Genomic DNA, 13992 nt, shown 5'->3' with positions numbered 1-13992 from the left:
ATCTTAGGAACACTTGACAAAGGGGCAGGCAGGTGATATCACACAGGGAGCTCATTGGTAAATTATAGTACTTTTTGAATGAGCTGGAATGTACTGAACCTCTCTTTATACTCTGCTAGGGAGTGCAAAACAATCCTTGTTTTTTTGGATAACGTGTTTATGGTTTTAGAACTGCCACTTTTGAATGAATGAATAAAAAGTCTCAGTGCTTAAAATCATAACTTCAAACTAGATAAAACCAAAATCAGAACCTATATAACTTGATCAATATTTGTACTTAGTCCCTGCTGATACCAATCAATCACTGAAGAATAGGAGAGAATACGATGATAGAAAACTCACAAAACCTCAAACAGTTTGGGTTCATTGCAAAATGTGAACTCAAAAAGTATGGTTTGGTAAAGGTTCTATAGAACCATTGAAGTGCAATAGCAAAACAGTGTTACTATTGGGGTAACTTAGTATTGGCTTTAAGGGGAGAGGGGCTTTGTTTTAATACATATAAATGAAAACAAAGTAGATATGACAAATTCAAAGTAAAACTTGAATTTAGATGTTTTATTTAAAATAAGATTGCTGTCCATCTTCTATATATATAAAAGAAAGTCGTGTTAGTTTACACTATTTATAAGTCAAGAACGGCTGACCCGATTTGGCTGAAAATTGGTAGGGATGGTAGCTAAGAACTGGAGAAGGACATAGGATACTTTTTATCCTGTTCCCGATTTAGGATTCCGCCCCAACTGGTCTCTAAAAGTTACAGAAATATCCCGTAAGAAATGCATTGCAGCAAACATATGTTATTAAGTGAAAGAGCCTTTTCAAATTTAATCAGCTGTTCTTTGTAAATATATATAATGCGACAAAAGAAGTATATGTTTATATCATTTAATTACTATTTTAAATTTCTTTGACAATTATAGTTTGAAAGCATTAAGCTTAAGAGAAAACAGCAAATTTTGTTTCAACTGTTTCTTGCAATCACTGTTAAACATAGACTTTACTATCCAGATAATACAATTCAAATTTGACGTAAAAATTCACCTTTAACTGCAATATTTATCTAATATAAACCATGTCCGTGCTTGATCAGAAGAGCAATGCAGATATCAAAATTACTATCTTACGTTGGCTTAAAAATATAAAAGAATGTTATAAAACCAACCTTAGTTGTTTTTTTTTTTTTGACAGAAGTATGGTTCTCAAAACTCCGTGTGTACATATTCTCTCAATCGAGACAACAAAGCAAGCTCAATCATAGCATCGGAGATATAACTAATTTGATCCAGAAGTGATACACGCACAAAGCCTAAAATAAAAACCATACGCAATTTTGCTTAACATCTGAAGCTCATAATCATTAGACTGTAATAATATGTACCTAAAATATGCCTATTTTTGTTTCAAAATTACATTGAGCGCCATCATTTATTACATTGTATGTGCGCTAATGAATTCCGACTTTTTGACTCCTGTCCACGATGGTCTAATATAGTTCAATTGTATACAAAAATCATGGAATATTGGAGAGAAATTCCAGTTATTTCACAGGTGCATATTGAGACTGTTTTAAAATTTAAATCTTAAATAGATCATGAGCTTGGAGTATCTTTCAGTGACTATCATTTATCTCAGAAGGGTAATAACGACGTTTCAAAAGAAATATGCCTCCTATGTCCCAATTTTTCTGTAGGAAATCGTGTGCGAAGCCGTGGGTATTTGGTTTATTTATTTGGTTTAATTTATTTATTGAAAATGAAGAGTTTTCGTTATAAAATACTACGAATTTATTGACGAACTAGCTGTTACCCGCAGCCAATCGCGCATAATTGCTTGCTAAGTAATATAAGCGACTTCGGTTCTTAAGATTTGCGTGCGAAGCCGTGGGGTAGGTAACAGCTCAGGGTAGTATATATATATAAAAACACATAACAATAGGCTACCATCTGAATAATAGTACGTATCATGTTTACAGTATACAAACCTTAAAAGAAGTTTTAGTCGCTCTAGTTCATTTAATATATTAAGTCGTCCTATTAATAAAGTATTTTTTTTAAAATTTGTTTTTAATTGTTGCTTAGTTGTTATTAATTGCTTGATTTCTAAGGGAAGGAATGTAAGACATTTAGCATCTAAGTAATGGGTTCTTTTTGAATGTTTTATAAATAGTTGCGAAGAAGGTGGAGCAATTTAATTTCCAAATCTTGTAATATAACTGTGGTTTGATACTAACATTTTGATTCTATTTTCATAAAATTTTAATATAGGTTACACATTAAAGTGTGTGTGTCATAATTCCAGGGCGTAAACAAATATGGACTTACTGAATCTTACCATTTTAAATTTCACATTGCTCTTTTTTTGTACGATTATACAATTTAAAAGTTTTGTAATACTAAAGGATCCATATATTTTTATGCTATTATGCTATTATTGAATTTATAATTATGCAAAATCTAAAGTCTTTAGCAAGACTAAATTACAAAAACTGGCCATTCTTCTTCAAGAACAGCTCTGGAGAGTTTTATGAATTACTGAATCCACATGAAATTCCATGTTAAGCTTTTGTCATTTGTTTACCTCAGGAATTTCATTTCCTTGATAAATCACATCAATAGACTAAAGTAATTGGTCATAAAAAAATTGTAAATATTTTTTGAATTATTTATACAGCTGAGAAAGTAATGAGGTTTGTTTAACCCTCTCCGTCCCGCTCGCAAGGCATGAATCGGTACGGCCACCACATAGCCACTGCAGCTTAAACGGCACAGATCGGCACACACTGCTTTACCCACTAGAGCCGATTAAGTGCTGCTCTCGAGTAGCAATATTTTGTATTACTACGGGTTTGTTTGCTATCAGGAGACCATTCACTTTACTTTTACAGTAGATTTATTCCATTATTTTGCTATTTATATTAGTTGTTGCGGAAAACAATGGCGGGTTGTTGTAGTCGTACCACTTCGTGACAGTGAAATCAGATATCGTTTATTAGTAGTGATTGCGACGATTCAAATGAATGTAAGTGATGTAACAGAGCCTTGTGAAAGTGGTTGGTGGCATTGATGATGTAGTTCGGAGTGTGATTCACAGTGGCAGTGACGGCGAGCTAGACAATGACCTTCACCAAGTAACTGCGCAACAAACTCCGTGCCACCGGCGCCCAGCTGTCCTGGTCCCCCCTCCTTGGTCTTGTACAGTCAACTTCATTGAACCAATATATAGTAAAATAATTAATATATATAATTATAGTTAATTACAATGACAGAACGTGTGTAAGTTGAGGCGCAGCTTATTTTTTACCAAAATCCGACAGGCAGAGCGAATTAATTGAGGTTAGAAGCACCATGAGCGCCTGGAAACAATGCGAGCGGGAGAGAGGGTTAAGATGCATAGATTGATAAATTAAATAAAGCCAATTAAGAAATTATTTATTGATGTCAGTGTTTCAGATGTTGCTAATTCCAGTTACATTATTCCTCCCCGCCCTACAAAATCCTATTGGAAATAAATAAAAAAATTCATAAATTAACTAATGTCATAATCACTCACTTGAAAGGTTTGTCTGATTCGTGGGACTTCATGTGGTTCTTAAGGGTGCCCTTAAGCGGGTAGCCCTTGCCACAGACGGTACACAGCCAGGGCCGAGCGTCTGAGTGATGGTGTGGCAGCGACGGCGCAACTCTCCCTTGCTGGTCGCATCGCTTGGACACAACTCACAACTGAACATATCATCCGCACTGTGGCCCTTCATGTGCAGTGTGTATGTGCTCTTGTACACAAACGTCTTGTCACATATTTTACATGCATATGGCTTGTTGCCAGTGTGCAAAGTGTAGTGCAACTCCAAACTGGAAGCACATTTGAAGGAACGTCCACACTGGTTACAGTTGAAGCTGCCTTCTCCACTGAAAGAGATTTTGTTTGAAATAGCCAAAATACAAGTGAATTTTACCATATCCATACACATATTGTACTTAATAATTTACAGTTTAATTCAACAGTTGGCATATAAATCAGCATTAATAATATGATTAAATTGTAATGCTCTCTTCTATAATTTTAGAAAACCATATAAGTACAATATGAGGTGAAAAATTCTTAGAAGTCACAACTGTTGTAACTTTTTTTCGATCATTATATTATTTGTTGGTTAAATGGTCTACACTCTGAGTCTCTATCATTAATTATTTAAATTTACCCATGAATGTTTCACAAATATATAAATTTACCACTAATAACATTAATATGCATAATGTTATAATACTACTTTCAGTTCAAATAGAGAACCTGCCCTTAAAATAATTTTATAAGCAGATGTGGATAATTTGTTCACATGTATTGGAATAGCACAAAATTGTGTGCTTTAATACGAAAGATTGATTTTTTTCAACCCTAAATATTATAGAGTCTATTAAATGATATTTTTCACTGAATTTGCTTACCTGTGAACAACTCTTATATGCCGTGGTGTGAGAAATCTTTCTTTCTGGAAACGTTTTGTTACATTTCTCACAAAAAAATGGGGCTTCCTCATGAGTCTTCATATGAAAATATAAGTTTGCTTTGGTTTTGTATAAATTTCCACACTCGTTACATTTGAATTTTCGGATATTTACGTGTGCTCTGGAGTGTGTAGCTAGGTGACTCTTTAGCCTGAATTTTTTATTGCAGACGGTGCAATCGTAAGACTCGGGTTTTACCATTTTTTCATGCTTGTTATCTTTTTTTGCCGTACTTTTATTTGATTTTGAGACTAATTTATCAGCTTCTAATGGGAAATCATTTTGATAATCTGGTTTATTTTCTTTAGTAGATAAATTTTCTTTGTTGTATTGTGTGTTCTCTTTTTCCTCCATGTACTTTATCCATGTCACAATTATCTTGTTCAACTCTTTTAATTGATGGAGGATAACAATGAATCATTATCTGAGGCACTTGACAGAGATTTTACTAACTTCTTATTTTCAACCACTTTCTTTTTTTCTCTTTTTTTGTTTGAATTTTGCTTTGTTTCTCGTTTTTCTATTTATTACTTTGTGTTTCCTATTTTTATTATTTGGTGGAAAAGGAGAGAGTGATCTGTCATGACCTGTTTCACTGCTGAAACAAAACAATTATACATTTTAAAAAGTAGCAAAACTACGCATCACAATTTTAGGTAACAGTGATTATTTTCATAAACTTGGGTAAAGGTGGAATGATAGTGTTCTGAAATAGATAAAGAACAAAAATTTAAATCATTGATGCAATCCAACAAAAAATAAGCCAGACGTGAAGTAACAATAACAAACCAGTTTTAGGTGTTCAATATGTAATATTTCAACTAGATGTCATAAAGAGGAAAAGCAACTAAATTATGTCAATGTGATTGGACAAAATAAGAGAATTTTTTTATTTTTTAGAAAACAGATTGAGTTTTGTCCAAGAATAGCAACTTCATCAATTAAATCAAATAATACAAAAAAATAAATAATAATGTAACTTGGACAAATCACATTGACAATTTATGCCTAAAGCTAAATTCATTCTCTATATGCCTTACAATGAACCCATTGCAACTAGCAACCTTGAATCCAGTAAAATAGCCTATTTGAAATTCATCTTAGGTATGGAATAGCAGCATGGGGAAGTACAATAAAACTCAATCTTTCAAAAGTCCTTAAAACAAAACAAAAAATCAATATGTTTAATGGGCAACCTAGGGCCTAGAGAAAGTTGTAGAGTTACGTTTAAAGAATTGAAAATACTTACGGTAACATCCCTTTACATAATAGAAACAATATTGTATTGCCTAACAAGAGACCTTCCTCGAAATGGTGACTTCCATGAGCATAATACAAGACATGGTCAAGACTTCCCACTACCTCTTCACAGAAACAGCCTTATTTGAGAAAAAATCCTACTTACGCTGGGAAGAAACTCTTTAATGCTCTGCCAGAAATCAAGAATAATCAAGATAATCTCAAGAAAATGAAGACAGTAATGAAGAACTGGCTACTGCAGAGAACCATCTATACAATAGAGGAATTCTACTCTTGGAGGCAACTCAATCACTCGACCAATACCACCAATACTTTTTATAATAAGACTTAACTAATAACTATATACATCTTATTTTCATTGACGCTACTTGTAATCTTAAAGATTATTAATAAAGAATCTCTGATTGGGTACTTGTGATTGGAAATAGACATCAGCAGTCTTCTTTATTTCGTGCAACAACTGCAGCTTGAACAATACTCTTGGCCAGCACACAGTCCCTATTCCTGCCCAGCACCGGTAGCTCTTGACCTTGGTCAATGGCTCCTCTCTCTCCGCCCCCCAACTCTAGATTATATAACATAAGGCCTACACAGCATTGGATTATATCAGTCCTACAGATCCTCAAATGTCCGAACCATCTGAGTTTGGTGGGGTTTAAGCTGAGATCATGGTCATCTCAGTTCCCCTTAGCTGTATCGAGACAGCCGTAGACTCAAGGGTCTAATGGCCCAAATGTCCGTGAATGAAGAGAGGTGTGTCCCCTCCAGTATGTCCATTTCCATGTCCATGGAGTGTGGCCTATTCTATAGATGTGGTAGGCTGGTAGGGAAAAACTGTATTGAAGTTGAAGATAGGTTTCCTGAATGAGGATAACGTTCATATCATGATCAGTGGTGAAATGGTGTACCTTGTCTCTCCCTTACCCAAGGCCTTATGAGTCCCAAGAAACCACTTTCAGCCGCCTACTTGCCATGGATGAGAAAGTTCTGATGAGAAGTAAGGATTGTGCCTATACGAGACACAAAAAATCGCTTGTTACAAGGCATGTTTACTTCCGTACCACACAACAACCGCCCCCTTCACTGTGTAAACCTAACAATAAATATTTCTTTCTGGTTTGAGTTATAAAAAAATCAGATTGATCAATACAAAACTCAAAGAGGTCTACATCAAATTTTGTTTAAAAATCTGTTTTTACAAAAACACAATGATTGGTAATTTGTCCAGCTATCTTTTCTGATACAATAAGTGTGATATTATCCAAGTAGTATTTTTCACAAATACTACCACAGGTGATATATTGTCCAGTGGCCCCCTAAAGCTTAATCAATTCTCTTGGCCATAAAGAACACAGTTACAAATGAACATATTGTATTGTAACTAGACTTGTTTGCAACCTATCGTGGCACCAACACACCCATCCCTTATACTGACAGGGTTTGAGCCTTGTATGACAGATTGACAAGTTTAGTGAATATATTAAATTTACACAACACGAAAAGACTCCAATCTGGTATGGTCCAGGTTAGAAGGACCAAATTGAACAGTGTATGAACCATTTAAAAGCACTTTTGATTTTTAAAACAATGTTAACGTGATAATTATTGTGTTACCTGGAATGACTGGGAGAAGGAACTTCTTCCTCAGGGCAAAGGTCAAAGTTGTTCTCCAATTGACTTTTACCTAAGTTTTTGTTATTATCAATCTCAGATGAACTAGATTTGGAGGATTTACTCTCTCGTTTAAAATTTCTAAGAGCTCTTGTAATGGCTTTTCTATTGGCTAATTCATCTTCTTTTTCATTACAAGAGGATTTTTCTACTGGCTCCTTGACGGGTGTAATAGGCAAATTTGTTGATACTTCTGTGGGCCTTACAGTGCTACTGCTGGTAAAATCTTTATTTACAAATAGTAGCAGAGTTGGCTGTAATTTAACTTCCACCACTTCTTGAGGAACTGTTATTGAATTAATTTCAACCTAAAAATAACACAAATTACAATTCTCAACTCATAAATATAATTGTTTACAATAATCACAGCATTTATTTCTGAAATATTCTTTGAAGATAGAACCTTCATAACTTTTATCTTCTGAACAACAACTCTTATTACTACGTAAAACATGAAATGTTATGGAATATATAATTTAATTCAGAATAAAGTACAGCACATTATAGATTCAAATAAAACTTTGGTTTAAATTTACATTTGTGTATGTATAGTGCTTTGAAGTTGAAACTTTTATTTTCTGCAGCTCATAGAAATCACTTATCATCTTAAATTTAAGAAACCAAAATATATACTAAAAATCTGGGTTGTTATGTTAAACAATAAAATGTCAATATATAATACAGAACGAAAACAATGTAAAACTATACAGACCAGAATCCAGCTGACTCAAACAACAACAGCTGTCAATATTGCATAGCGTATCCATGCAGGTGAGTAAATTAGAAAAAAGTGTGGAATCTGCCGATTACATCAATATAACTTTCATTACGATTTAATGAAGATTGTTCGAAAGATGACGTAATTAGATAGATGTTTCATGAGTCACAAATTATAACTGCTCATCTGTTAAAACAAATGGAGACCAATCCCAACTTAGAGATGGCTGAAGCAGTTCAACCAACATCCCTGCATTCTGCAAATGGAGATCGAAATGGAGCAGATGCAAACACTGGACTGGTGACGCCTCAGGAATGTGATATATCCCTTGTGACGACTTCACTGAATGAATTTCCACCTTTACCAACTACGACTGGGAACTGTTTCAGATAGTAACTATTCCTTTAACTCTTGTAAAATTTCAAATATCTCATGCTCCAAAGTTGATGAAAATGTAAGAATTTTAAAGCAAAACAGAAATGTGAGACCGGATGCCTTGCCTTTAAACTCCTCAATAACTCGGATCCAAAGCCCCACTTAAATAAATTAAATAAAAAATATAAAAATAAAAGCATAAAAATTTTTCACCAAAATATTAGGGATTTACAGATTTGTGTTGAATCTTTAGAAATAACACTATCCGAATTAGACCCTCAAAATAATTGTGTTAACAGAACACAATTATGTCAAAAATCAAACTTGAACGCTTTAACATAGAAAATTATATATTTTAATATCAGAATATTCTCGTACTACAACTTCGGGAGAGGAGGTGTAGCAATTCTCTCAAAGGAGGGTTTAAGGGGGAGGCAGCTGGTTTTTCCAACTGTTGTTGAACTTTGTCAGGACAAATTATTTGAATGTTGTTTAGCTAAATTTAAGATAGAAAAGTATAGTTTTATATTAGCAGGAGTTTATAGAACACCTCAATTTAACAATAGCGAATTTTTAGATAGATTAGACTCTCTTATAGAATTTCTTGTAGCAAAAGACAAATATTTAATCATTACAGGAGATTTTAACATTAACATGTTAAATGAATCTAAAGAGACAAAGGAACTTAAGAACATTTTAAATCGCCATGGAATGAGTTTCTTAATTGATTTTCCTACTAGAGTGACACCAACATGTAAATCCTGTATAGATAATTTTTTGACAAATATTAATAGAAATGAAGTTAAAGTCTCAGGAATTATAACAGCCTTATCTGACCATGATGCACAAATGCTCGAACTTCTGCAAACCCAAATAAAAACTGGGAAAACATTAACTTTTGTTGGAAGACAATTTTCATTAAATAATATGGTACTTTTTAAATCTTTATTGGAAAAAGAAGATTGGCTCCCAGTCTTTTACTCAACAGTCAATGAAAAATATGATTGTTTTGACAGTATCTTCAGATACTATTTTAATCTTTGTTTTCCACTTACACAAATTAAAAAAGAAAATAAAAAGCACACTTGGATTACACAAGATTTAAAGGATGAAAAAAATGAAATAATTTGTCTTAGTAAATTGTCAAGGCTTACAAAATCTGATAATTTAAAAAATGAAGTTAAGAATAAAGTTAAACAATACAATTCAAAAACTAACTAAATGTAAGAAAAATTATTTTGATACCAAAATCAAAAAACACAGAAAATATTAGTAAAACAACATGGCAAATTATAAATAAAGAAACAAAAAAGAATAAAAGTAAATGTGAAGGCAATCTTGTACTAAAAACTAAAGAATCATCTATTAGTGATCCATCTCTTATTGCAATCTCCTTTAATGATTATTTTATAAATGTGACAGATGCACTGTTAAAGGATCTATCTTCAGTACAGCCAAAATATGACAAATGTGACAATCACAAACCTGGTAACACTTTATTAAAATTTCAATGCCCGCCCTTGACTGAAACAGAATTGATACAAATTTTTGACTCTCTCAAAAATAAATCGTCTAGTGGATATGATGGAGTTCCAGTGAAATTGATAAAATTTGTCAAACATTCCTTAAGTAAACCATTATTGCATTTAATAAATTCTTCTCTCATTACAGGCATATTTCCTGACAAATTAAAAGTTTTCAAAGGTTATCCCAGTCTTCAAAAAAGGCTCAGCCAAACAGATATTCAAAATTATCGTCCAATTTCAATTTTACCATCAATCTCAAAAATTTTTGAAAGAACCATGTATCATAGGTTAGTCAAACATCTAGAGGTAAATGATCTTTATGACAAGGCACAACATGGATTTCGAAAAAATAAATCTACTATAACAGCATTGGTAGAGTTCACTGAATCTATAATAGAATCAGTTGACAAAAACGAAAATGTAACAGGAATATTCATGGATCTGTCAAAAGCTTTTGATAGCATATCTCATGACATTTTACTCGAGAAATTGAAAAATTTAGGAATCAATAACATCCATCTAAGATGGTTTGAAACATATCTTTCCAATAGAAAACAGTATGTTGAGATATCTCACATAGAAAATAACAAATTACAAAAATTTCAATCTAACATCCAAATAGTAAGAAATGGAGTACCTCAAGGATCTATTTTGGGTCCTTTATTATTTATTTGTTACATAAGGGAAATGCCCAAAGTGCCTTAGTATTCTTGAAAATAACAAAAACCAGCTCTGTTTATTTGCAGATGACTCAAACTTAATCATTTCTGCCAAAACAGAAGCTGAATTAGAAATAACTGTGTATTTGGAACTTTCAAAATTTACAAACATTTTTCATTGACAACAAATTAGTTCTAAATACGGAGAAAACTAACTTTATTTCTTTCAGTACCAAACAAAGTAGAAAACACTCAAGTCCCAATATCTTATTAAATGATTCCTGTTTGGGTCAAGTTCGCAATACAAAATTTCTAGGACTAATCATAGACAACAACCTTAGCTGGGATTTGCATATTGAACAGGTGATAAATCGTATCAATTCTGGAATATATGCTATTAAAAGACTGTCTTATTTATGCAGCTTATCAGCTTTAAAGATGGTCTTTCATGCCCACATTCAATCCCATATTGCATATGGAATAAGTGTGTATGGAGGAAACCACAAATCAAAATTTTAATAAAATTCTTATCTTGCAAAAAAAAAGCGCTGCGAATAATGTTAAAAATTGATAAGGAAGAATCAGTTAAAAATCATTTCACTGAACTAAATATTTTAACAGTGCATAGCCTTTAACATTTTAGAATGTGTGATGTATGTTAAGACTCTCATCAGTCCAGTTTCAAGAGTCACTGTGAAAATCATACATATAAACACTAGAAATAAGAAGGAATTAGTATTACCTAAGCATAATTTGGAGTATTATAAAAAAAAAACTTCTTATGCTGGAATAAAATTTTTAAAATCAATTCCAAAAATTAATATCAAGTGTTTCAAGACATAAAGAAGTTCAAATCAATGTTAAAAAAAGTATTTAATTTCAAAAGGCATTTTATTCATTTGAAGAATTTTATACAATATTATTGATTTTACTCATAACTATTATAGTAACTTATTTTTAGTGACGCTATTTATTGTACTCATGTGCAAAATATAAATAAAAGATATTAAATAAAATAAAAAAAAATAACTAACTGCTGGTTGACGGCAGGAAAAACGCATCGTAATTTACGACTTTGGCAGTTCCAGAGTTAAATATTTTTACACAAACTAAGGTTAAGAAAAATTGTTAACTTGAATCTAAAGTACCAGAGGTTCATCCTCAGGTTCTTCAAGTTCTTCTTCACTTTGGGAATGTGATGAGAGAGTAAAGGGAACTTCTTCGACAGATGATGTTATACTCGTGGTAGAATCACAGGTCTCATTTTCAGATTCTGGTTCAGATTTCACCTCCATATCCATTTCCAACCCGACTGCTATCGCTGCACTGTTGTATTGTTCTCGTTCATATAAAGAATTCATTGTACTTTTTGAATCTTCAACCTAGGACAAATTATAATAGTATAGTGTGGTAGACTTAATATAAATTTAAATTTATCAGCAATGTCATTGACTAAATAATAATTATCCAGCACAGCCTCGCTGATACGGATTAATGCTGGATTTCTTACCATCTTAAACAAACAAAAACCTGCAACAATCAAAAGTGTAGGAGTAGCACATTCACTCTCATCAAATGTTTTAGCAACTATATTTAATATTTTCTTAATACCAGTAGTCTATGAAATATTACTGAAATTAAGATCAACAGATCAATATTATTAGATATAATTTCTGTTTTTGAGGTGTATATGAATATAATAAAGTTTTTATCATATGTTTATTAGACAATTTATGTTTATTTATTTAGGCTAAGTAGGATATAGAAAGATATTAGCTTTTTATTTAATATTCTTTGCGTCAACAATTTTAGTTGTCCGCTATTTTTAAAATATGTTTGGTATCTTTAATCTCTTAGATGACTACCAAAACACGTACGAGCATCCATGCATCACACCTTCATGATAATTAATGTTTAAAAAACTGCCCAATGAAAAAGATTTTTACTATTTCATAAATCATACTGTTTTGTCACTTAAACATAGTTTTATTTATAAAATAGTCCTTTCGGCCAAGTCGGAAGAAGTAAGTAAATTTTGTGACAGTTGTAATATTAATTTATTCTTATGGGATTTACATGTATTCAATATCTTGAAAACAGTTGAAGATACTAAAAAAGTTTATAAAGTTATAAGCATTCAAGAACATTTTAGTTTTTCCTCTAGGTCTATAAATAATGGAGTTGTGATATTTTAAAAGTTTTAAACGGCCGCCGTCATAAGTGAAAGAAATGGCTCATCAAACAGGCCAACGAACTTAGTAAAAGTATTTAAACTATCAATTTTTGTACCAAATTAGAACATTTCTCAGCATTTCTATACGTAGTTCTTGGTGACAGTAAAGTTCTTGTGGTATTTAAATGTAAGCAATGTCTCAAAAACCGTTCAAGATACAACAAATTTGATTGTTACAAAATGTTTTGTACGTCTTATAAGCATTCTAGAACAAGTTTAGTTTATTCTCTAGGTTAATAAATAATAAGAGTTGTGAGGTTTTTAAGCTTAAACAGCCATCCTATTTAAACAAAATGGCGTAACAAGCTAGTCTATGAACTGAGTCATTTATAAGATAAATTGTTGTAGAAAGTTTCATTTTATTTGGGTTTTTCACAAGCACACACACACATATATATATATGTATGTATGTATGTGTGTGTATACATATATGAAGCCTTTCCGTTCAAATGGAGCTAAGTGCCAAAATTTCCAAAAATAGTTTTTTCTAATTAAAGTAGTCTATGTTCCAACGTGATTCCATATCTAAAGGAGCTATGTGCCAACTATGTTTCTGTTAGTTGCAATCAATGATCACAGATGGTGCCCGGTGGGCAACTCCAGCTGGCCTTCAGTGCTATTGGAGCTAAGTGCCGGCAACCATTTTAAGCAGCTGTGAGTACTGTGAGTTGTGTAATAAATAAAAAGTATATTGTATTATGCTGTAATATGGATAATCAAAAGTTAAAAGCGTTTAGTGAAACTCCTAAGGATAATGAATCTTTTAAAAATTAAACAACGGAAAGCAAGAATAAGTGGAAAGCCATACATTATTCGAAGCAAAGAGAAAGGTTACAAAGAAGTGTCTGCAAAAGATCCACCTTTTACACAGGTAGGTTAATTAGTAAGCTAAAGTTGTTTTTTCAATTAATTTGATTGTAACTTAAACAATATTATATTATTTTGAGTAAGTTTTGTTGTTTGTAGTTATAGTTAATGAATAAATACTACAATAATTTTTAGCAACATAACCTAACATAAGTTATATTTTTACGGAATTTATTTC

The 13992-nt window shown here is 32.2% G+C and overlaps 2 protein-coding genes across 3 annotated transcripts; both read right to left on the bottom strand.

Annotated features, from left to right (window-relative positions):
- Nucleotides 1-3629: 3629 nt before the first annotated feature.
- Nucleotides 3630-4537, bottom strand: LOC124374605 (zinc finger protein 558-like; the record flags this gene model as incomplete). The annotated part of the gene is made up of 2 exons (XM_046832793.1): nucleotides 4446-4537; nucleotides 3630-3908 (listed from the first exon to the last, which is right to left on the bottom strand). Coding segments are annotated over exons 1-2 (371 nt in total), but the record flags the coding sequence as incomplete, so codon positions are not given.
- Nucleotides 4485-12092, bottom strand: LOC124374604. 2 transcript variants are annotated; one of them, XM_046832791.1, is made up of 3 exons: nucleotides 11863-12092; nucleotides 7380-7744; nucleotides 4485-5103 (listed from the first exon to the last, which is right to left on the bottom strand). In XM_046832791.1, the coding sequence occupies exons 1-3, from the start codon at nucleotides 12073-12075 to the stop codon at nucleotides 4968-4970; spliced, it is 714 nt and encodes a 237-aa protein (XP_046688747.1). In that variant the 5' UTR covers nucleotides 12076-12092; the 3' UTR covers nucleotides 4485-4967. The 2 variants fall into 2 exon arrangements, with proteins under 2 accessions (XP_046688747.1, XP_046688748.1); XM_046832792.1 differs by having other exon boundaries at nucleotides 4485-5100.
- Between the last annotated feature and the right edge of the window lie 1900 nt (nucleotides 12093-13992).

This window comes from Homalodisca vitripennis, unplaced genomic scaffold, assembly GCF_021130785.1.
Source record: "Homalodisca vitripennis isolate AUS2020 unplaced genomic scaffold, UT_GWSS_2.1 ScUCBcl_9276;HRSCAF=17715, whole genome shotgun sequence".
Taxonomy (NCBI): domain Eukaryota; kingdom Metazoa; phylum Arthropoda; class Insecta; order Hemiptera; family Cicadellidae; genus Homalodisca; species Homalodisca vitripennis.
Note: the sequence above shows the minus strand (reverse complement) of the source record. Positions and strands in the feature narration are given on the sequence as shown.